Source organism: Triticum urartu, chromosome 3A, assembly GCF_056163025.1.
Source record: "Triticum urartu cultivar PI428250 chromosome 3A, HENAU_Tu73, whole genome shotgun sequence".
NCBI lineage: Eukaryota > Viridiplantae > Streptophyta > Magnoliopsida > Poales > Poaceae > Triticum > Triticum urartu.
In genome coordinates this window covers 443,503,974-443,526,817 of record NC_141875.1, presented here as the reverse complement: position 1 = coordinate 443,526,817, position 22,844 = coordinate 443,503,974, and the positions used below count along the sequence as shown (strand labels likewise).

Genomic DNA, 22,844 nt, shown 5'->3' with positions numbered 1-22,844 from the left:
AAACGTTGGGAGGCAAAACTATAAGCCCCTATCTTTCTCTTTGTCCGATTAAAACTCCATACCCATAAGTATTGTGTGAGTGTTAGCAATTGTGGAAGACTATATGATAGTTGAGTATGTGGACCTGCTCAAAAGCTCTTATATTGACTCTTTCCTATGTTATGATAAATTGCAATTGCTCCAATGACTGAGATTATAGTTTGTTAGTTTTCAATGAAGTTTATGATTCATACTTGAAATTGTGATTGAATTGTTACTCTAGCATAAGAGATCATATGACAAGAATTATATAAGTTGTTGTTCTAAGAATGATCATGATTCCCTCATGTTCGTATTTTATTTTTATCCACACCTCTATCTCTAAACATGTGGACATATTTTTCGATTTCGGCTTTCGCTTGAGGACAAGCGAGGTCTAAGCTTGGGGGAGTTGATACGTCCATTTTGCATCATGCTTTTATATCGATATTTATTGCATTATGGGCTGTTATTACACATTATGTCACAATACTTATGCCTATTCTCTCTTATTTTACAAGGTTTACATAAAGAGGGAGAATGTCGGCAGTTGGGATTCTGGGCTGGAAAAGGAGCAAATATTAGAGACCTATTATGCACAGCTCCAAAAACCCTGAAACTTCACGGAAGGCATTTTCAAAATATATAATAAATACTGAGCGCAAGAAGTTCATCATGGGGGCCACACCCTGCCCACGAGGGTGGGGGCGCGCCCCCTACCTCGTGGCCCCCCTGGTGGCCCTCCGGTGGCCATCTTATGCTATATGGAGTCTTTTGATGATAAAAAAATGATAAGCCATCTTTCCGGACGAGACTCCGCCGCCACGAGGCGGAACCTTGGCAGAACCAATCTAGGGCTCCGACGGAGCTGTTCTGCCGGGGAAACTTCCCTCCGGGAGGGGGAAATCATCGCCATCGTCATCACCAACGCTCCTCTCATCGGGAGAGGGCAATCTCCATCAACATCTTCACCATCACCATCTCCTCTCAAAACCCTAGTTCATCTCTTGTATCCAATTCTTGTCTCCAAGTCCGGGATTGGTACCTGTGGGTTGCTAGTAGTGTTAATTACTCCTTGTAGTTGATGCTAGTTGGTTTATTTGGTGAAAGATCATATGTTCAGATCCTATATGCATATTAATACCCCTCTGATTATGAACATGAATATGCTTTGTGAGTAGTTACGTTTGTTCCTGAGGACATGGGAGAAGTCTTGCTATTAGTAGTCATGTGAATTTGGTATTCGTTCGATATTTTGATGAGATGTATGTTGTCTCTCCTCTAGTGGTGTTATGTGAACGTCGACTACATGACACTTCACCATTATTTGGGCCTAGAGGAAGGCATTGGGAAGTCATAAGTAGATGATGGGTTGCTAGAGTGACAGAAGCTTAAACCCTAGTTTATGCGTTGCTTCATAAGGGGCTGATTTGGACCCATATGTTTCATACTATGGTTAGGTTTACCTTAATACTTTTGTTGTAGTTGCAGATGCTTGCAATAGAGGTTAATCATAAGTGGGATGCTTGTCCAAGTAAGGACAGTACCCAAGCACCGGTCCACCCACATACCAAATTACCAAGGTACCGAACGCGAATCATATGATCGTGATGAAACCTAGCTTGACAATATTCCCATGTGTCCTCGGGAGCGCTTTACATCATATAAGAGTTTGTCCAGGCTTGTCCTTTGCTACAAAAAGTAGGGCCACCTTGCTGCACTTTATTTACTCTTGTTACTTGTTACTCGTTACAAATTATCCTATCACAAAACTATCTGTTACCTATTATTTCAGTGCTTGCAGAGAATACCTTGCTGAAAACCGCTTATCATTTCCTTCTGCTCCTCGTTGGGTTCGACACTCTTACTTATCGAAAGGACTATGATAGATCCCCTACACTTGTGGGTCATCAAGACTCTTTTTTGGCGCTGTTTCCAGGGAGTGAAGCGCCTTTGGTAGGTGGAATTTGGTAAGGAAAAATTTATATAGTGTGCTGAAATTTACTGTCACTTGTTACTATGGAAAGTAATCCTCTGAGGGGCTTGTTCGGGGTATCTTCACCCCGACCAGTAGAGCAAAGAGTTGCTCCTCAACCTACTGAACCTACTGAAAATGAAAATGTCTGCTTTGAAATTCCTTCGGGTATGTTAGAAAAACTACTAGCTAATCCTTTTGCAGGAGATGGAACAAAGCATCATGATGAGCACCTAATATATGTTGATGAAGTTTGTGGATTATTTAAGCTTGCAGGTGTGCCCGGAGATGTTATTAAGAAGAAGGTCTTACCTTTATCTTTGAAGGGAGATGCATCGACATGGTATAGGCTATGTGATGATATGGGGTCATGGAACTACAAACGATTGAAATTGGAATTTCATCAGAAGTTTTATCCTATGCATCTTGTTTATCGTGATCGCAATTATATATATAATTCCTGGCCTCGCGAAGGAGAAAGCATCGCTCAAGCTTGGGGGAGGCTTAAATCAATGTTATATTAATGCCCCAATCATGAGCTCTCAGGAGAAATGATTATTCAAAATTTATATGCTCGGCTTTCTGATAACAATCGCACCATGCTCGATACTTCTTGTGTTGGCTCTTTCATGACAAAGACTATTGAATTCAAATGGCATTTATTGGAAAGAATTAAACGCAACTCTGAAGATTGGGACCTCGACAAAGGTAAGGAGTCAGGTATGACACCTAAGTTTGATTGTGTTAAATCTTTTATGGATACCGATGTTTTCCGTAAATTTAGCACTAAATATGGACTTGACTCTGAGATAGTAGCTTCTTTCTGTGCATCTTTTGCTACTCATGTTGATCTCCCTAGGGAGAAGTGGTTTAAATATCATCCTCCCATAGAAGTAAAAGTAGCTGCACCTATTAAAGTTGAAGAAAAGACTGTCACTTATAATGATCATATCGTTCCTACTACTTATGTTGAGAAACCACCTTTTCCTGTTAGGATAAAAGATCATGCTAAAGTTTCAACTGTGGTTCGTAAAAGCAATATTAAAACTTATACACCTCCTGAGCAAGTTAAAGTTGAACCTGATATTGCTATTGTTAAAGATCTCTTGTCTGATAATATTGATGGGCATGTTATTCATTTCCTTGATGAGACTGCTAGAATTGCTAAACATTGTGCTAAAGATAAAAACAGACCTGTGGTAGGCATGCCTGTTATTTCTGTTAAAATAGGAGATCATTGTTATCATGGCTTATGTGATATGGGTGCTAGTGCTAGTGCTAGTGCAATACCTTACAACTTATACAAAGAAATTATGCATGATATTGCACCCGCTGAGATAGAAGATATTGATGTCACAATTAAACTTGCCAATAGAGATACTATTTCACCAATGGGAATTGTTAGAGATGTTGAAGTCTTGTGTGGGAAAACTAAATATCCTGCTGATTTTCTTGTTCTTGGTTCCCCACTAGATAGCTTTTGTCCCATTATATTTGGTAGACCCTTCTTAAACACTGTTAATGCTAAGATAGACTGCAATAAGGATATTGTTTCTGTTGGTTTAGGTGATATGTCTCATGAATTTAATTTCTCTAAATTTCGTAGACAACACCGTGAAGAGGAATTGCCTAGTAAAGATGAAATTGTTTGACTTGCTTCTATTTCCGTACCTCCTAGTGATCCTTTAGAACAATATTTGATAGACCATGAAAATGGTATGTTTATGAATGAAAGAAGGGAAATAGATGAAGTATTCTTTAAACTGGAACCCATCTTGAAACACAATTTGCCTGTGAAAATCCTAGGGGATCCTCCTCCACCCAAGGGTGATCCCGTGTTTGAGCTTAAGCCTTTACCTGATACTCTTAAATATGCTTATCTTGATGAGAAAAAGATATATCCTGTTATTATTAGTGCTAACCTTTCAGAGCATGAAGAAGAAAGATTAGTCCCACTCTGTGTCAACACAAAATAAATTTGGAGGAAGATGCCAAACCAGTTCGTGATCATCAACGGCGGTTGAATCCTAAGATGAAGGAAGTGGTAAGAAAGGAAATACTAAAACTTCTTGAGGCAGGTATAATTTATCTCGTTGCTGATAGTCAGTGGGTAAGTCATGTCCATTGCGTCCCTAAGAAGGTAGGTATTACTGTCGTTCCTAATGATAAATATGAATTGATTCCGCAAAGAATTATTACGGGTTATAGGATGGTAATTGATTTCCGTAAATTAAATAAAGCTACTAAAAAGATCATTACCCCTTACCTTTTATCGATCAAATGCTAGAAAGATTATCCAAACATACACATTTTTGCTTTCTAGATGGTTATTCTGGTTTCTCTCAAATACCTGTGTCAGCCAATGATCAATCAAAGACTAGTTTTACTTGCCCGTTCGGTACTTTTTCTTATAGACGTATGCCTTTTGGTTTATGTAATGCACCAGCTACCTTTCAAAGATGTATGATGGCTATATTCTCTAACTTTTGTGAAAAGATTTGTGAGGTTTTCATGGACGATTTTTCCGTCTATGGATCCTCTTTTGATGATTGCTTAAGCAACCTTGATCGAGTTTTGCAGAGATGTGAAGAAACTAATCTCGTCTTGAATTGGGAGAAGTGCCACTTTATGGTTAATGAAGGTATTGTCTTGGGGCATAAAGTTTCTGAAAGAGGTATAGAAGTCTTGCTATTAGTAGTCATGTGAATTTGGTATTCGTTCGATATTTTGATGAGATGTATGTTGTCTCTCCTCTAGTGGTGTTATGTGAACGTCGACTACATGACACTTCACCATTATTTGAGCCTAGAGGAAGGCATTGGGAAGTAATAAGTAGATGATGGATTGCTAGAGTGACAGAAGCTTAAACCCTAGTTTATGTGTTGCTTCGTAAGGGGCTGATTTGGATCCATATGTTTCATGCTATGGTTAGGTTTACCTTAATACTTTTGTTGTAGTTGCGGATGCTTGCAATAGAGGTTAATTATAAGTGGGATGCTTGTCCAAGTAAGGACAATACCCAAGCACCGGTCCACCCACATACCAAATTATCAAAGTACCGAACGCGAATCATATGATCGTGATGAAACCTAGCTTGACAATATTCCCATGTGTCTTAGGGAGCGCTTTACATCATATAAGAGTTTGTCCAGGCTTTTCCTTTGCTAAAAAAAGGATTGGGCCACCTTGCTGCACTTTATTTACTCTTGTTACTTGTTACTCGTTACAAATTATCCTATCACAAAACTATCTGTTACCTATTATTTTAGTGTTTGCAGAGAATACCTTGCTGAAAACCGCTTATCATTTCCTTCTGCTCCTTGTTGGGTTCGACACTCTTACTTATCGAAAGGATTACGATAGATCCCCTACACTTGTGGGTCATCAGTATTGAGATACCAACGATCGAATCTCGGGCAAGTAACATATCGATGACAAAGGGAACAACGTATGTTGTTATGCGGTTTGACCTATAAAGATCTTCGTAGAATATGTAGGAGCCAATATGAGCATCCAGGTTCCGCTATTGGTTATTGACCGGAGAAGAGTCCCGGTCATGTCTACATAGTTCTCGAACCCGTAGGGTCTACACGCTTAACGTTCGATGACAATCGGTAATATGAGTTTATGTGTTTTGATGTACCGAAGGTAGTTCAGAGTCCCGGATGAGATCAGGGACATGATGAGGAGTCTCGAAATTGTCGAGATGTAAAGATCGATATATTGGACGACTATATTCGGACATCGGAAAGGTTCCGAGTGATTTGGGTATTTTTCGGAGTACCAGAGAGTTACGGGAATTCGCCGGGGAGTATATGGGCCTTATTGGGCTTTAGGGGAAAGAGAGAGGGGAGGCTGCGCCCCCCCAAGGCTTAGTCCGAATTGGACTAGGGGGAGGGGCGGCGCCCCCTCCTTCCTTCTCTTCTCTTTTCCCTTTCCTTATCTCCTACTCCTACCACATGGAAGGGGGGAATCCTACTCCCGGTGGGAGTAGGACTCCCCTTGGGGCGCGCCTAGGAGGGCCGGCCTCTCCCCCTCCTCCACTCCTTTATATACTGGGAGGGGGGCACCCCTTGGAGACACAACAATTGATCATTGATCTCTTAGTCGTGTGCGGTGCCCCCCTCCACCATAATCCACCTCGGTCATATCGTAGCGGTGCTTAGGCGAAGCCCTGCGTCGGTAGCTTCATCAACACCGTCACCATGCCGTCGTGCTGACGAAGCTCTTCCCAGAAGCTCTACTGGATCGTGAGTTCGCGGGACGTCACCAAGCTGAACGTGTGCTGAACGCGGAGGTGCCGTACGTTCGATACTGAGGATCGGTCAATCGTGAAGACGTATGACTACATCAACCGCGTTGTCATAATGCTTCCGCTTACGGTCTACGAGGGTACGTAGACGACACTCTCCCCTCCCGTTTGTATGCATCGCCATGATCTTGCGTGTGCATAGGAAAATTTTGAAATTACTACGTTCCCCAACAGCTACCACATCAGGCAAGCCCCCCCCCAAACGCCTCCTCCATCCTGTCACTCATGGGTTGTCATCGTCAGGTCGCCCTACATGTCTCTATAATAATATTCTGTAACATAACATGTTTTTTGAGTTGTGTAACATAACATTGTACAAGATGTATGCATCATGTTAAACTATGTTTTTTCTACAATACGCACGAGTGTGTGTATCATTCAATAGACAAGAAGGGTACCCATCACAAGTTTCTTACATATTTACATGTGGTTAAACCACCATCCACCTACCGATAGAGAAAGAAACTAATCCCTCGAATCCCACCTAGACAACGCCCGGAAAAAAGCCTCATAGCAAGCCTTCAAGAGGCCTGCTTTCTTCCATGCACAAGCCTCAATATCAATCCTTTGGATCACAACATTACGATGCTTCCAAAGCTCCCACGCGATTAGGGTGATGATTGTCCTTATGTCGTTATGGAAGTTGGTCTCCCCTCTTTTGATGTTGCACTAATCAGTCATGTTGTCATCAATCCGAGGAACCCAGTCAGATCCACCAAGCACAGCCAGAGCCGTATGCCAGACCGTCCTTACGAGGATGCAATTTATGAGGATGTGGCTTATTTTCTCGTCATGTTAATCACATAGGGGCATGCCTCTTGGTGTGGTAATCCTCTTCGGGCTAGACGATCAGAGGTCCAACACATATTCCTGGAAGCCAGCCACACAAAGAAGTGGAACTAGAGCGGTGCATGAGACTTCCAGGAGGAATCTGTGTATGGAGTAACCTCACACCCAGCAAACTTAGTGTCATAGGAAGATCTCAACGAGAAGGACCATCCTTCTCCCACGACCAACGTATAATGCATGATGATCCCACGGTAAGCTCCTCATTGGCAGTATGAGCCCGGAGTGACAGGAACTCCTGGAGGAAGTCAATGCCCATCTCTGAGCCCACATCAACCGCCCAAGCTCCATCCTGCAAAGCCGAGTATACAAATCATGTAGAGCGTAGTCTCTTACGGATTCTATCATAAATCACGGGATCTAGCTCTTGGCTATGGTAGCCATCCAACCATTTATCCTCCCAAATTAAGGTGCTATTTCCATCTCCCACCAGAGCCATCATTGTCGCCTAAAAAATTGTGCGTGGTTCATTGGGCACTTGTAGGGAGAAATCCTTTCATGACTGAGAATTGTCTGTTCTGGACAACCATAGCCATCGAGTCTGCATCGCGATGTTGAGGCACTAGAGGTTTGGGATGCCTAGGCCCCAAGTCCATTTTAGAGCACATGTAGACTCCCAAGCGAAGGCATAATCCCCACCCACCCCAGCCCCTGAGCCTCACAGTTGGCGCACCACAAAAGTTGCAACAAATTTTGCTCATGGTAGCCAAGGTCCTCGGTGGTACATGAAGAGCCATCATCACATGAAGTGGAACTGCGCAGAGAACATTTTGGACCACGAGCAATCTACTACTCTTAGGAAGGGAGGCACCCCTCCAAGCTGGAAGTTTGTTGGCTAATTGTTCGACGAGATATTGGTATTAGGTCACAGAATGCTTCCCCGGGCTTAGGTGGAGGCCCAAATACTTCCATGGAAAGGATCCTAGCGCACACTTGAGTATGTCGCTGATTTGTTGCCACTGCTCGTCAAAGCATCTGATCAGCATGGCCGACGTATTTGAGAAGTTTACGCGAAATCCAAACGCCATCGCGAAAGTCTCCAGAATTGCCGCACAAGTCCTCATTTCGTCCTCTCTTTGTTTGATAAAGAACATCATGTCATCCGCAAAGATAGACAAATGTTGGCTCAATCCAGAGCAGGCGAGGGGAGATAGATGTCCATGTGAAGCTACGAGAGTAAACAACATTGTAGGGGATCCAAACAAGAGGATGAATAGCATCGGTGACAACAGGAAGGTCGTTGACAAGAATCCCAGAAGATAGCGTGGACAGAAGGCCAGATATCCAATTGATCCACCTTTGCCTAAAGTCTAAAATCTTCAAGATCTCGATCATTAAGGACCACCAGGTTGAACCAAAGGCTTTCGAAATGTGCAACTTCATCATGATTGTCGGTTCCTTGAGAGCATGTAATCTTCTGGAAGTACACTAGACAAGCTTGAAATTATCGTGGACTGATCGTCCACGGACGAACGCGATCTGATGGAATCCCACAAGTCTCGGAAGATCCTTTGCAAGTCTGCCCCGTGCACCAGACTAACAGGCCAAAGTCACGCAGCTCTGTAGCCCAATCTTTCTTTGGAAGGAGAGCGACTACCGCGTTGTTGATTGCTGGCATTCCCCGCATATCCTCTGGAGGAAGCACTCCATAGCTCTCATGAAATCCACCTTTATGATGTTCCAACATGTTCTAAAGAAGCGGCCAGTGAAGTCGTCCGGACCCAATGCCTTGTCGAGGGGCATGAATGTGACGACTTTCTCCACTTCATCCGTGAAGAATGGCACGTCTAGGTGCACGAGATCAAGCACAGGCAAACCTAGAGCCTCGAAATCAATAGCGTAATCCCGCACTAGTGCCGAACCCAACACCTCCTTGTGGTAGTTATTTGTTGCACCCGCGATCTCGTCCTTTCCCATGAGGATTATCCCATTGTCATGCAGGAACATGATTATATTGCGCCGCCTCCTATGATTAGCATGTTGATGAAAAAAATGTGCTAGCATCACCCTCCCTGAGGTATAAAATATGCGATCTCTGCCTTGCAATGGAGTGTTCCAATGAGCATAGGCCCAAGAGTTTATGCTTGAGGAGCTTCTGCAAGTCAATTTCCGCGCTTGACAGCAAACGTGTTTGTGCTGCTAAGTCCAAATGATGGATCACTTCCAATGCAATGCTGATTCGAAGTTTAATATTGCCAATCCATTTGTCACTCCAACTTTGCAAATGCTTTGCGGTGGGCCGTAGCTTAGCATCGAGGGCGACATAAGGATTGCCCGGCCAGGGGATGGACTGCCATGCCCCAGCTACCACGTAGTGAAACTTCACTGCTTTAGTCCAAATGCCTCAAATCTGAACCTTTTGCTCGTGTGAAAATCTGCACTCAAGTCGAGAAGTAAAGGGCAGTGATCGGACACCGTCATGCCCAGGACCGAGAGGAAGCAAGTCGGATGCAAATCTTCCCAAGTGGTAGTAGCGAAAACATGATCAATCTTTTCCTTGGTAGGTTGTTCCCTCTCATTCGATCAAGTCTATTTCCGATCATTCAGGTCAATTTTCTTTAGCTCCAATCTATTAAGCAAGACTTTGAAACATGTCATCATCCGCCGGTTCACCACATTGTGCTTCTTGTCTTCCTGGTTCACAAGTAGATTGAAGTCCCCAAGAGCTGTCAGGAGCTTGCACGACAATCCCTCACCTGCACTAGTTCCTCAAGAAAAGCCATCTTATCCACGTCTCGCTGGGGACATATACTCTTCTAATCCACCATATCGGCCCTCCCACCGACTTGACTAGCGTCATGATGGTATTTTCAGTGGTGTGATGGTTGGACTGAGCGATACCACCAAGCGAGTAAGATGGCATCCCTTGTCCCAATAGTCAGTAGGTACATAAAGTTCTCAAATCTGCTTACAGGGAACCACAACGAAAGTTGTTACCAAGGAGATTGTCCGTCAGTGTCGAGGGAATCATGCTAAACTATTGCGGCTATGAATTTGACCTATGTGGTGAGAAGAAGAAAAAATTGTTCTAAATATTATCTTCACACTTAATTCATGTTTTTATTTCTATTTATATATGTGTGGATTAATTATTACCGCCTCCATCTCATCATATAAGATCTTAAAGTTATGAGACGGGGGGATATTTTTTTGTCTATTTGAGATTGCTTTAACCACGCTCGTCGCGTGGTGTGTGGATCGAATATAAATTTGAGAGCATTCATCACTACCACATATGTTCATCGTGCCATAGTATCGTTGGAATTACTTCACGGATCTTTTGAATCTTCAGATTGCCTGACCAGCTCGGTATATGAAGTGGCCTTTGTTGTATCGTGAGAATGCTATGCTTTGAAGCCCTGCGAGTTCATACATCGAAGCACCTTAATTAAAGAAGAAGAAAAAACACTTTTAAAGCACCCACTCACCCTCTTCCCTTGCCAACAGCCAGCCTGCAGCTACCCAACCGACCAAGGGCGCAAAGCCACCGGCGACATCATGGCCTCCGGCTCCGATCCCGACGCGCGCGACATTGAGCTCGCCTCCCTCTCCGGTGAGCAGCTCGTGGACCTCCTCCGCACCACCCACCGCAGGGCCGACTTCGAAGCGGTCGCGCGCGTTCTCAGAGCGCGGGATCGGAGGATCGCCAAGGCCGAGGCCGCGCTCTCCGCCATCGACGCCCTGCGGAAGAAGTACGATGCGCTCCTGGACGAGCACCGTCGCTCGCGGGGCGAGGCCGAAGAGATGGCGCCACTGTTCGGTGCCGCGGTCCTTGACCCGGTGCGTAGGGACGAGGAGGAGCCGCGCGTCGAGGAGTTGGACGATGTGCCGCTGAGTCGGCGTTTGAAGCGGCCGAGGCAAGGCGAGACCAGCGTTGTGGAACCGGTGAAGAGGATTGGACAGGGGCAGAGCAAGCCGGTCGCTGCTCCGGAGAATTCGAAGCAGGGGCGGGGAATTGTGGCACTGGAGATGCTGGGTGGAGGAGGAATGCCCCGGACAGTGCCTCTTCTCTCCCCGGGGCTTCTTCACAGGAGTGTTCTACCAAAGGTCTCGTCCCAGAGCGGCCATGGCAGAGCCAAATTTGGCAAGAGAGAAGGCTCATCTCATGGTGTCCTAGCAAGGGAAGATAGTGAACTACGCAGGGGAAATGCTGAAATTATCCAAACATCAAGGGTGGAATCATCATCCACATGTGCGAGCAAGATATCTGGGTCTGGGACTGCAATGAAAGAGTGCCCACCTCTTTGTAGACAAAGACAGACTGAAGAATGGAGGATAGCAAAGGGAGGACTTCCAATGGAGGAGACAAGAATGGCCGCATCTCCTTCTCTGGGCATTCGGAGCCTCTCTGGGGCAGAGCTTCGAGCATATTTTCTCAAGCCACAACGAACTGCCTCAGCTTCTTCTTCTATAGAAAAGAAAACGCAAAAATTCTGCGATTTGATGAAGAATGGAAATGGCTTGTCTAAGAAACTGCAGGGTGTGTCCACGAAAAATAAACTGCTGGGTGGAGACTGAAGAGCATCCAAAACGTAGAGAAAATACTAATGGTTACACAAATGTTAGTTCAGAGTAAAGCTCATATCTATCCAGACTGATTGAAGGGGCGAGGTTCATTCTTTGTAGTTGAGATTAAGAAATTATAAACTTCTTATGTAGAGGGGTTACTATGTCTGTTTTGCTCCACGGCTGCTGATGGAACTAATCTGGTGAAGCATACCTCCCCTGGAACCATTATTAAACATATAACAATGATTCGAAGCATAGCTTGATATTGTATTCATACATGGATGATTCAAAACACTATAACGTTTATGTCACCGAGTACCATTATGCAAAATACAATGACATTTTTAAATTTGAACATTATTACGCTCCAGGTATTCTAAATGTGTTCTTTTTCTAGGAATGCGCATTTTAGTATAAAAGCTATTCCTTGTGTTCGTGCGTAGGATAGATTGGACATAATGATAAATCCTGGAGCTACTGCACCTTTCACTAAATACTACTCCTCTATCCAAAATTACTTGTCCCTAAACGAATGTATCTACGGGGTAGCTCATAGCGCCACCTCAAATCCATCAAGATGGTGCTCTTTTGGCTCTATCGTGGTTTGAAGATGAGTTCAAGTTGGTAACTTTAAACTGTAATAGTTTGGACTTTATCTTCTTAGATGTCTCCCTTTTGAACACTACTCTGTTAGTTTGGTTGATTGTTCCATGTTCTCGTATTATACCACAAAGCTTATATGTGAGTTAAGTTTGTTATTTCCATCCTATACTAACCAAATCAAGGTGGTAACTCTAATAGAACACATAATCCAAAAGTTTACCTTTTTAATTATATTGATTTAGACTGCTTCAGTTGGTTAGTAAAGATGCGATTGTACTTCATGTGGTATGGTGCTTAACTTGGTCTTTCATGGGGGCGCACATGATCAGGTACAATAACACTATCAACGGATAGTAAAAGCATCATAAGGTCAAGGACACCCAAGTCCAATTACCACTTTTTCAAGAAAGTGATAACCCCGGCCTCTACATCAAACGATGCACACAACTAATTTATTAAACAAAATAAGTCTAAGTCACCGAGTACAAAAGGTTTACAGGAAAAAAACGACCATACCAGTCAAAAACAAGATTACATGGCTCGTCACATAATTTGTTTTTTCGCACGCCAGCCAGATTGGTTGAACAAACTTCTTGCAACTGTTTCTAGACGGATGCATCAAAAGGTCATAAGTCCCCGCTCGTCCACACGCTGCAGTGATGATCACGCCCGACCATAAATGTCATCGGTGCCAATGCCTATTCGGCGCCTAAAGCGCCGATTAAGGGTGTTTTCATGCGCCAGATCCTATTTGGCGCCTTAAACGGCAGTATAGGCAAATTCGCTAACTGATGCACACCCCTCCGAGCACAACGTGACAAAATGGGCCAGCCCATGTAGGTTTTTTCATAGTTTTCTGCGCGGTTTTTCCAGGCTTTTTTTCTTCTGGTTTTTTCTAGTATGGATTTTACATGGTTTTCGTTTTTTAGTTTTCTTTTTCCTTTTTATTTTTAATTTCTTTTCAAATACGTGAACTTTTCCAATTTCAAAAGTTTTTGCAAATTCTTGAAACCTATTCAGGTTTATGTTTTTTTTCAAACTTGTGAACTTTTATTCAAGTTATGATTTTTTTACAAATTTTATTTTCTGTGAACATTAAAATGTTTTTTAACTTTCATGAACATTTCAAATTACAAACTTTTTCCGCATCATTTCACGACCTTTTTAGAAATTCCTGAAGTTTTCTTCATTTTTGTTAACTTTTTTCAAACTATGAACTTTCCTAGGACAGTAAGGGCAACCGACCTTGCCTGATGTTTTTTTATTCCTAATTGGTTTTCAAATAAATGTTTGCCAATAAAAAAATGATCACAAATTTAAATAAATGTTCCCAAAATTCAACCAATGTTCACAGTTTTCAAAACAATCATGAATTTATAAAATTTTCATGAATTTTAAAAACTATTCTCGAATTCTGAGAAATTGTTTGTGAAAATAAATAATATTTTTGACTTCCAAAATTGTTCGAAAATTCGAAAATGTTCACAAAATATAAAAAATTGCGAACTTCGATATTTTCTCAAATTTCAAAAAATATGCGTTTATTCAAAAAATTCATGGACTCCCAAAATTATTCCCAAATGTTTAAAAAATGTCATTTTGAAACTTGTTCAGGACTTTCAAAACATTGTTCATGAGTTTGCAAAAATTCAGAAAATTCCAAAAAATAAATCACAACTTCTACAAAATGTCCTCGAATTTGTCAATATATTCAAAACAATTCATGAATTGAAAAATTGTTTCGCAATTTCAGAAAAAACGAATTTGTAAGAAAAGAAAAATAAAAGAAATAAATGAACAAAGGAAAAAGGTACACATGAGGTTCAGAAAAAACCCGGAGCACACCAAGGACGAGGCGCCTGGGTGCACGTGATCGATCGCTGTGAGAGTTATATCTCGCATATCGCGAGATGGAAGCAGCTCTCGCGCGAAGGAATTCCCTCTCCCGATGTTTCTCGACGGCCCGTTTTTTGTGTTACTTTTTCGGTCAGTTGATCGAGTTGTTCATTGGTTTTGGTCAGCTATTCCCTAGTTTTTTCCTTTGTTTGTTTTATCTTTCAGGTTTTTTTTGTTTGTTTAGAGTTTTCTTCGGTTTCCATATTTTTTCATCGTTGTTTTGCTCTTTTCGTGGTTTTTTTCTACGCTTTTGTTTGGTTTTCCCCAGCTTTAGAGGCTTTTCCTTTTGTTTTCTATTTTCTTTACGTTTCTTCTGTTTCCTTAGTTTTCATTCTTTTATGGTTTTCACTGTTTTCATTCTTTTGCACTAGTTTTCTTCGTTCTTTTTGTTTTTGTAGGTTTTATTGTATTTTCTTTCTCCATATAGAACAATAATATATTTTATACATGTTTAACATTCTTCAAATACATTTAACAATTAAAGATTTTTTTGTACATGTTGAGCATTTTTCAAAGACATGACTAACATATTTTCTGAATATATATTTTGATGTCAACCCTTTCACATACACATTCAAGATTTTTTTCGTATATATAAGAACATTATTCATTTACATGATAATTATTTTTGAAATTTTTAATACTTATGTCTACTTTCTTCATAAACATTGTACGTTTTTTTATACATCATGAACATTTTATACACAATTTTAAAATTTTAAAATACATAATTAATTTTTTGTAAATGTATTTTTTATGTCTACTTTTTTCCATACTAAATTTTACAATTTTTCTGTGCATCAGAAACATTTTCATATACACATGTAACAGTTTTCGAGTACATGATTAACATCTTTGAAATCATATTTTTGTTATGTCTACATTTTATATAAACATTGTACATTTCTTGTGTACATTTTTCATATACACATCTAACATTTTTCAAATACTACCCATGTAGCGAAATATAAGAAGTATTTGCAGTTTAATTTGCAAATACGTCCTATATTTTGATTAGGGGGGAGTACATGATTAACATTTTTCGTTTTTGATAAAGTGCGATTCTATTATCTTAAAATGTAGCATCAAGTGGATACAAAGCATTATGAGTAACACCCGGCCTCTGCATAATTAGGATGCACACAATCAAATCCGAAAGTCCGACAAAAATTCATCAAATAAAAACCGACAAATTGACAATAATAGAGTCCTATAGACCTACATTATGCCTATGTCAAAGGAGGTGGTGGATCGATCCGAAGGTTATGTTGCCACCTCCATACTTTCATAGACACCTGATCCAATCGCGTACACACTGCCTTAAATAGCGGTTGGTACTTCGGTCGTTCTAGAATAGACCACATATATAGAGAGTGCGTACACCGGAAAATAACCTGCAAAGGGGAAGCATTTTGTATTGAAAATCAAATCATTTCTACATAGTCACAGTGACCAAATTAAGGCATACACTCCCTCCCTTGTTAGCATTTTGGAACTATTTGAAATACCGTCCAATCAATAACCAAAAATATTGGCAACATTTGTGGGCGGATGCAAATTTAATGCTATTTAGATGAGTGACCACGTAGAACGTGCAAACTTGCATTGAAAAAAAGGTGTTTGATTGTCTCGTCATGAATACAAAAACAACATTTCTTACTCCCTTGTCAATTGCATCGTGCGAGATTGTCTTTAGTTAACATAACTCCCCTACGAAGATACCACATAAAAAATTTCACTTTTAGTGGAATCATGGACTTCCAAATTTTCTTGTTATTACTGACTGGTACCTTAGAATGTGTGAGTGCATAGTACATACAGTCTACAGTGAAAGACCCGGATATAGTAAGGTTCCAGCGAAACACATCCTGACCTTGTGTCAGGTTAATTGAATCCAGTCTGGATAAAAGATTATGCCATGACACAAGTCGGGGGCAATCAAATCCCGCCTGAACAAAATATTCGGTAGGGATGAACTGAGCACCTATGCAATAGTATTATTCTTATCGCAAGCAATGTTGTATAAGGCTGGATATTGTTCTCGGAGACTAGCCTTGCCTAGCCATATGTCTCCCCAAAAACGAATCTCCGACCCGTCTTTTATCGCGAAAGACCCAAAGCGAAAGAGATGTTTCTTTGTCGCCATTGGGCCAGCCCAGAAGTGCAAGTCACCGGGTTTCCAAAATGCTTGAGACACCGCCTTTTGACCTAGATACTTGTTATGCAGAATGGTTTGCCAAACACTATCCTCAGTAAGAAATTTGAATAACCATTTACTGAGTAGGGCCTCATTCTTGACCTGCAGATCATGAATGCCAAAGCCACCTTCGTCTTTCACCCTACAAACGACGCTCCATTTAGCCAGCTTGTATTTTTTTTCACCATCTCCTTGCCAAAAGAACCTAGATATAAAATAGTCCAGTTTTGTAGGACCTTTTTTGAAAGTTGGAAGAAAGAAAACATATAGAGAATCATATTTGTGAGGACATAGTTAATCAAAACCAACCGTCCCCCAACTGATAGCAGTTTGCCTTTCCAACTGCTTAACCGTTTCTTTAGACACTCCTTTACATGCTTGCACTCCTTAATGGTGAGGCGTCGATAATGAATCAGTATTTTCAGATATTTAATCGGGAATTGGCCATGTGCGCAACCAAAAAGGTCAGCATAATCGGCCGTTGCCTCAACGGCTTCTCCAAAGCAGAACAATTCACTTCTATGAAAGTTTATTTTGAGACCCGACATTTTCTGAGTTTCAAATTTCGAGCCTTGTCCAGATCATGTTTCATAAAAAGAATTGTGTCATCGCCATATTGTAAAATAGAGAGGCCACCATCCACAAGGTATGGACTACTACTACAATCTGACCGTCCTACTTTGCGTGTTCAATTGGAATAGCCAACATGTCAGCAACAATGTTAAATAACATTGGGGACATGAACTCATCCTGCCATAGGCCTTTTTTATCTGAAAGTAATAGCCTACCTCATCATTTACTTTAGTGGCAATATTACCTCCAGTTATAAAATTTTGGGTCCACTGATGTCATTTATTTGAGAAACATTTCATTATTAGGGTGTGTTGGAGAAGGACCATTTGACCTTGTCATAGACTTTTTTAAAGTCAATTTTGAATATCATTCCACTCATGTTTTTTCGATGCATCTCATGGACGGTCTCATGCAGGACTACTACACCATCAAGTATATTCCTTCCTTACATGAACGCCATTTGAGATGGCCGGACAACATGGTCAGCTACTGCGTTGAACATATTGTACATTTTTTTTCATATATACCTTTTGATGTCTATTTCTTTAATACATATTGTACATTTTCCGTATACATCAAAAACATTTTGCTATACATGTTTAACATTTTTCAGTTTGATCAGGCGTCGAATAGAGGGTCTCTTGATCGGTTGCATAAAAAAAGACAAGAGTGATCAAGCGTCGAAGGCCCAGGCAAACGTTGCGGGTTCTTCTTCCCCAGTTCCTCTCCATCTTGCTCTGATTCTGTAGCCACCAAATTGCATCGAACCAGACTACCAGAGAAGCAAATTGAGTCATGAATCGACCGACAGTGCTGACACACTGACACTGGTCCTGCCAATCCGCCTCAACCCTCAATCATGAACTGCTTGGCATGAAGATCCAAGTGCAGTCATCTCACAAACTATTGGATCACCCAAGACTCCAACCGCATGGAAAAACCAATGATCAAATCAGAACTGACGAAAGCAGCTTATGCTTCTTGCCGCTTCGCCCCGAACGTCAGTCACCATATATAGAAGAAGAACTAAAGAACCAACGCAACGCAATACAACGGCAGCACGGCTACAAATAGCACACTCAACTCAACGGCAGCACGGCCACAGCGTCCCTGAGCCCTCTAACTACAACCATCCCAGCGAACAGCCGCAAATTGTTTCTTTCTCTCTATCTCTCTCTCTCTCTCTCTCTCGCCATGCTCGAATAATCTGATATCCCACGCTTACATTATCACTACTACTACCTGCGGTTCTCTTTGATCACCGCCGCTGTCCTACTCTTCAGTCGCCGCAACTCGACGACAACGACGCTGATGTTGTCCTTGCTGCCGCGTGCCATGGCGAGCTCCACCAGCAGCGCCGCGGCGTCGGCCGCCGTGCTCCCGGCGACGGACTCGGGGTACTTGGAGGCCGCGCGCCCACTTAGGCAATTTCTCGCGATCTTGCAGGCGATGTCATTGGACACCACATCCCACAGGCCGTCGCTTGCCAGTACGAGGAACTCGTCTTTGTCCGTCCGGTCCATGACGGTGACTTCTGGTTCCGCTATCACATATGGTTTCAGGTAATAGTCTCCTGAGATGGGCAACCATAAGGAATTCAGAACAGTGCATAATTTGTGAGATGTATATCTATTACTCCCTCCGTTCCTAAATGTAAGTCTTTTTAGGGATTCCACTACAAACTACCTACCTACAGATGTAGGTAGACATATTTTAGAGTGTAAATTCACTCATTTTGCTCCGTATGTAGTCCATAGTGGAATCTTTAAAAAGACTTATATTTAGGAACGGAGGGAGTATGCATAATACTCGTCAAGTTGTAACTAGGCTACTGTCAGTTTCCTTGCCAAAGCTACTACGTACCAATGTTAATATTTTCAAAACAACTATAGCACTGTCAATCTCAGCTACAAATATTTAACTTGTGCATATATGTCTGCCGACAAGAAATGTACAGATCAAGACGGTACAGCATCGTACCGATTGACCTCGAAGTCGCGAGCACTCCCAGGATACGGTATCCATTCCAGTTAATGACCTTGCCACCAGCTGCTTCTACTCTTTCCATTTCGTCAGGTCGGTCTGGCTGTGTACCGTCAAAACAAGAGAAAGACATCAACGTTCCCACACACTACTGTCCTACAAAGTTGGAATTGCAGAAGAAGCGAAATTGTTCAAGAGGAAGTTATGCCAGCAAAGAGAAATTCCCTAATGTCTTTGCATGGACAAGCAATAGACACGATTAACATACAGAACCACCAGCTTGCATTGCAAAATGATGGATATGATGAGAAATCATGCTTTTGTATAAAGTTGCTACCGCGGAAAGAGCACGTTGGACGAAAGTCAGCCGGATAACTAAAGGCAGAATGACACATCAACTATCTGCATTGAGGTTTTGAAAACAAGATGTTCTAGTTGCGGATATATCAAGCCATATCAAGTGCATGCGACAAGGGACTTCCGCTCTTCAAGTATTATTGCCAGAGTACCAAACAAGACAAATTGTCTATCACCAACCTTAACCAGTTGAGTAGCATTGCATTGTGCTAGTACCTTGCCACCGCTTAGATACAAATCTAAATAAAAATGATCAACGCGGCTACATATTTGTGTTTTTGTTGAGCAAGATAAGGCTTCACAAGCTCTGCTTGGGGAAAAATATTCCTATTGTTTTGAAGCAGCACCTTGAATCAACTAGTTTCATTTATGAACAGATGCAAAATTGTGCACAATCTCTGCATCCTGTATCATTACAGTAAAACCCTGGCGCATCGTGTTGGTCCCCACAATGACTACGAAAACACATAGCTGACTAATGGCAATGCTTAAAGCAGCAGTCTGGCAACACTTTCATAAACGACCAGCATACTTGATATGACTTGACAGACCTGCATCTAAAGCAAATTATTTTCTCAATCTCAATAGTGTCCATAGTACATCGCTTGCCAAGACACCCACCTCAACTTCGGTGAGCATTTCGCTCTCCATTACTGTCTGGACTAAATTACTAACTGCCCGTGTGTTGCAACAAGGGCATACATATTCTAGTGGTTCAACACCAATCGTGTCCGACATAAATCTTATACCCATCGCATTCTAGATTTTGGTAAGATTTGATTTGAGTTGAGTATGGGTAAGGGTAAGGGAAGGCAAGAGAATTTTTGATTTAGTTGAGGTTCTGGTAAGGTTTAGCTAGGCACACATTGTATCACAACCTTCTGAGATGTTTAACCCAAGAACCATGTACACGGCACTTGCAAAGCTGCTATCGCTCCAAATAATTTGAAAAGGAAAGACCATTAGGCTTAAGCATTAATCTTTAACATCACTCTGCATCGGAACAGATGGATGGATGAGATCTGGCAATGGTTTAGACACAGAGAACCCTAAGTGTGTCTATGGAGGCCAACTCGGTCCTGCCTATTATACTCTATGATAGTGGCATAGTGCTAAGCACGCGACTGGTAAATGGGCTTGACAAATACCTTAACTTTGAGTTACAAGTGAGAAGTTAGCTATTGCATGTTGTTTCAACCATGTTGAGTGAAATATTGCCGGAAATACAGTCTAAGCTAATTTCCTTCTCCCCGGTTTAGCCAATCGACGTCTGAGCTGCTGTCCTACTGCACAAGCAAGACATCATCTGAAGATAGCTTGACACTTAACAGAGGAAGCCATCAGACCGAGCCACTGTCTCTCACACATTATTACCCCCTCCGTTTCTAAATAGAAGTCTTTTTCAAGATTTCAGATATGGAATACATATTTTGCTCCATATGTAGTCCATACTGAAATCTCTAAAAAACTTACATTTAGAAACCGAGGGTGTATTTTCGAATTATGTGCGTACTTTTCTAAACTAGAGCTAACGACCTAAATCATCATAAACTCATAAACTTAATTTCAATTCAGGAGCTACTTAACACACATACAGTGTGTTCTCTCACGCATGTATTGAGGTGTATACTCCCAACCAAACCATACAGACGTACGGCCAGAGGATCAAAAGAATGGCCGCCAAACCAACTTTGCACCAACCAAATTCAATCGACACACATTTGGCAACCAGGCAGAGAAGGTGCCTTAGCCCAACGGAGAAACCTCATATACGTGTCGTGCCGACGCCTTTTCGGCACGATTAGCACCTACTCCCTCCGTCCGGAAATACTTGTCATCGAAATGGATAAAAAGGGGTGTATCTAGAACTAAAACACATCTAGATACACCCCCTTTTATTCATTTTGATGACAAGTATTTCCGGACGGAGGGAGTACAACCTACCAGATATCACCAGAGTTTTTCCCTCAACGATCCGACCAGGGAGCTGGGGTAAGAGAGTTCCGGCGAACTCATGCGTTTTGCACATGACACAGGGTGACGCAGTCCACTAGTCCCACACGACCGCCCAAATAATGAGTGTTTGCGTTTGTACTGTGTTAAATAAAAACTTCTAATATGGACACCAACCCATCATCGCCCATGGAACACACGAAACGTCCCCGTTTCGACACGCCCGCGCGCAAAAGCAGGGGCTGGAGCGGCGGAGGCGACACCTGTAGCCCGGGGGCCGGAACGGAAACAGATCTCGCGGAAAAGATGGCGTGAACCGGCGATTTATCTGACCCTGTTAATTTGAACGGACGGATGCGTGGCAGCGTCGTGTCGTGTACCTTGTGGTCGGAGGAGAGCGGCACGGGGACGCCGCCGCGAGAGAGCACGGCGCGGGAGTCGCCGCAGTTCGCGACGACGATGCGGCGCGGGCCCACGACGGCCACGACGGCGGTGGAGCCCACCGTCTGCTCGCCGGTGTCGGTCCCGTCGTCGACGCCGACCTCGCCGTCCACCCGGGCGAAGCAGGCCGTCATGGCCTCCTTCCACCGCGCACCGTCCTCGTCGTCCTCGGCCTGACGCTGCCCTTCGCCCCCGGGCCGCAGACGACGAAGCCGCACCTCCTCCGCGAGCACCAGGTGCATCCGCAGCCGGCACGCCTCCGCCACGCGCGACCCGCCGTGCCCGTCGTACACCGCGAAGAAGCCCTCGTCCCCTGCCCCGTACTCCACGTCGCCGCTGCCCTCCACCCCCGCCGTCTCGGCCAGGAACGGCGCGGCGACGGCCACCGCGTCCTCCATCTCCCGCCGGCGCCCGATCACGGACACCGCCCCGTGCGACACGCACGCCGAACACCTAGACGCCACCGGCACCACCTTCGCGGAGTCAGACGAGTCCGAGGAGCTGTCCGGCGCCGGCCGCACCCGCTTCGCACCCTCGTCCTCCGCGGCCGCGGACGCCGTACGTCCCAGCCGCCGGAGCTCCAGCCGGCGCCGTCGCGCCGAACGGGCCACGGTCATCAGCTTCCTGTCGGCGGCGAGGAGCTCCCGTGCATGATCTCGCTTGCTCGTCTCGCTGCTCATTTCCTTCGCCGGAGAGAACAAAAAGAACTGTGGGCGTGGGACGGCGAGGCGCCTCTAATACCCGCGGCCACGGGAGGAAAAAGGTTAGACAGCGCTCCAGGGCCGTCCGATTGCCCGTAGATGGCCCCGATACGTGACAGCGAGGGCGGGAGCCGTATCCGGACGTGGATCTCGCGGGCCTGGACGTGGACGGCGGCGATGAGCCGGCGGCAGGCGCGTGGCGAGCGCGATGAGCGGCTCGGAGTCTCGGGGCTCGCGGACGGGCGTGGTACGCGCGGCTCATATGGACCGTGGAGAGGGGCGTCGGCTTCTGGCGGCGGGTCCAGGCTTTCTAGTCGCTTGCGGTGCTTGTGGGGAGGGTCCAGGGAACGATCTAACGTTTGGCGCTTTTAGGTAACGCGTGGGACCTGAATTGAAAGTGGGAGGGGTTACGTGGATGGGAGAGGAATGACGCCTGTGGGGCATGTTGTGCAGTTTTGACTGGTAGACAAGAACTGGTAG

The 22,844-nt window shown here is 43.6% G+C and overlaps 2 protein-coding genes across 2 annotated transcripts; one reads left to right on the top strand and one right to left on the bottom strand.

Moving 5' to 3' along the window:
• Positions 1-10,446: 10,446 nt before the first annotated feature.
• Positions 10,447-11,975, top strand: LOC147980009 (uncharacterized). Its single transcript, XM_087516807.1, has one exon. The coding sequence runs from the start codon at positions 10,650-10,652 to the stop codon at positions 11,667-11,669; it is 1,020 nt and encodes a 339-aa protein (XP_087372933.1). The 5' UTR covers positions 10,447-10,649; the 3' UTR covers positions 11,670-11,975.
• Positions 11,976-17,873: 5,898 nt separating this feature from the next.
• Positions 17,874-22,844, bottom strand: LOC125544260 (putative protein phosphatase 2C 8). Its single transcript, XM_048707877.2, has 3 exons — positions 21,603-22,844; positions 18,910-19,015; positions 17,874-18,502 (listed from the first exon to the last, which is right to left on the bottom strand). Exons 1-3 carry the CDS (start codon positions 22,341-22,343, stop codon positions 18,168-18,170), a joined length of 1,182 nt encoding a protein of 393 aa, XP_048563834.1. The 5' UTR covers positions 22,344-22,844; the 3' UTR covers positions 17,874-18,167.

What these genes read in the sequence shown, in the direction of transcription:
- LOC147980009 (XM_087516807.1), top strand. Translation starts at nt 10,650, where the DNA reads ATGGCCTCCGGCTCCGATCCCGACGCGCGCGACATTGAGCTCGCCTCC.
- LOC125544260 (XM_048707877.2), bottom strand. Translation starts at nt 22,343, where the DNA reads ATGAGCAGCGAGACGAGCAAGCGAGATCATGCACGGGAGCTCCTCGCC. An exon ending in CGCTCTCCTCCGACCACAAG is followed by an intron (nt 19,016 to 21,602) that starts GTACACGACACG and finishes GACGGTACACAG; the next exon opens with CCAGACCGACCTGACGAAAT. An exon ending in CGCGACTTCGAGGTCAATCG is followed by an intron (nt 18,503 to 18,909) that starts GTACGATGCTGT and finishes TGCCCATCTCAG; the next exon opens with GAGACTATTACCTGAAACCA.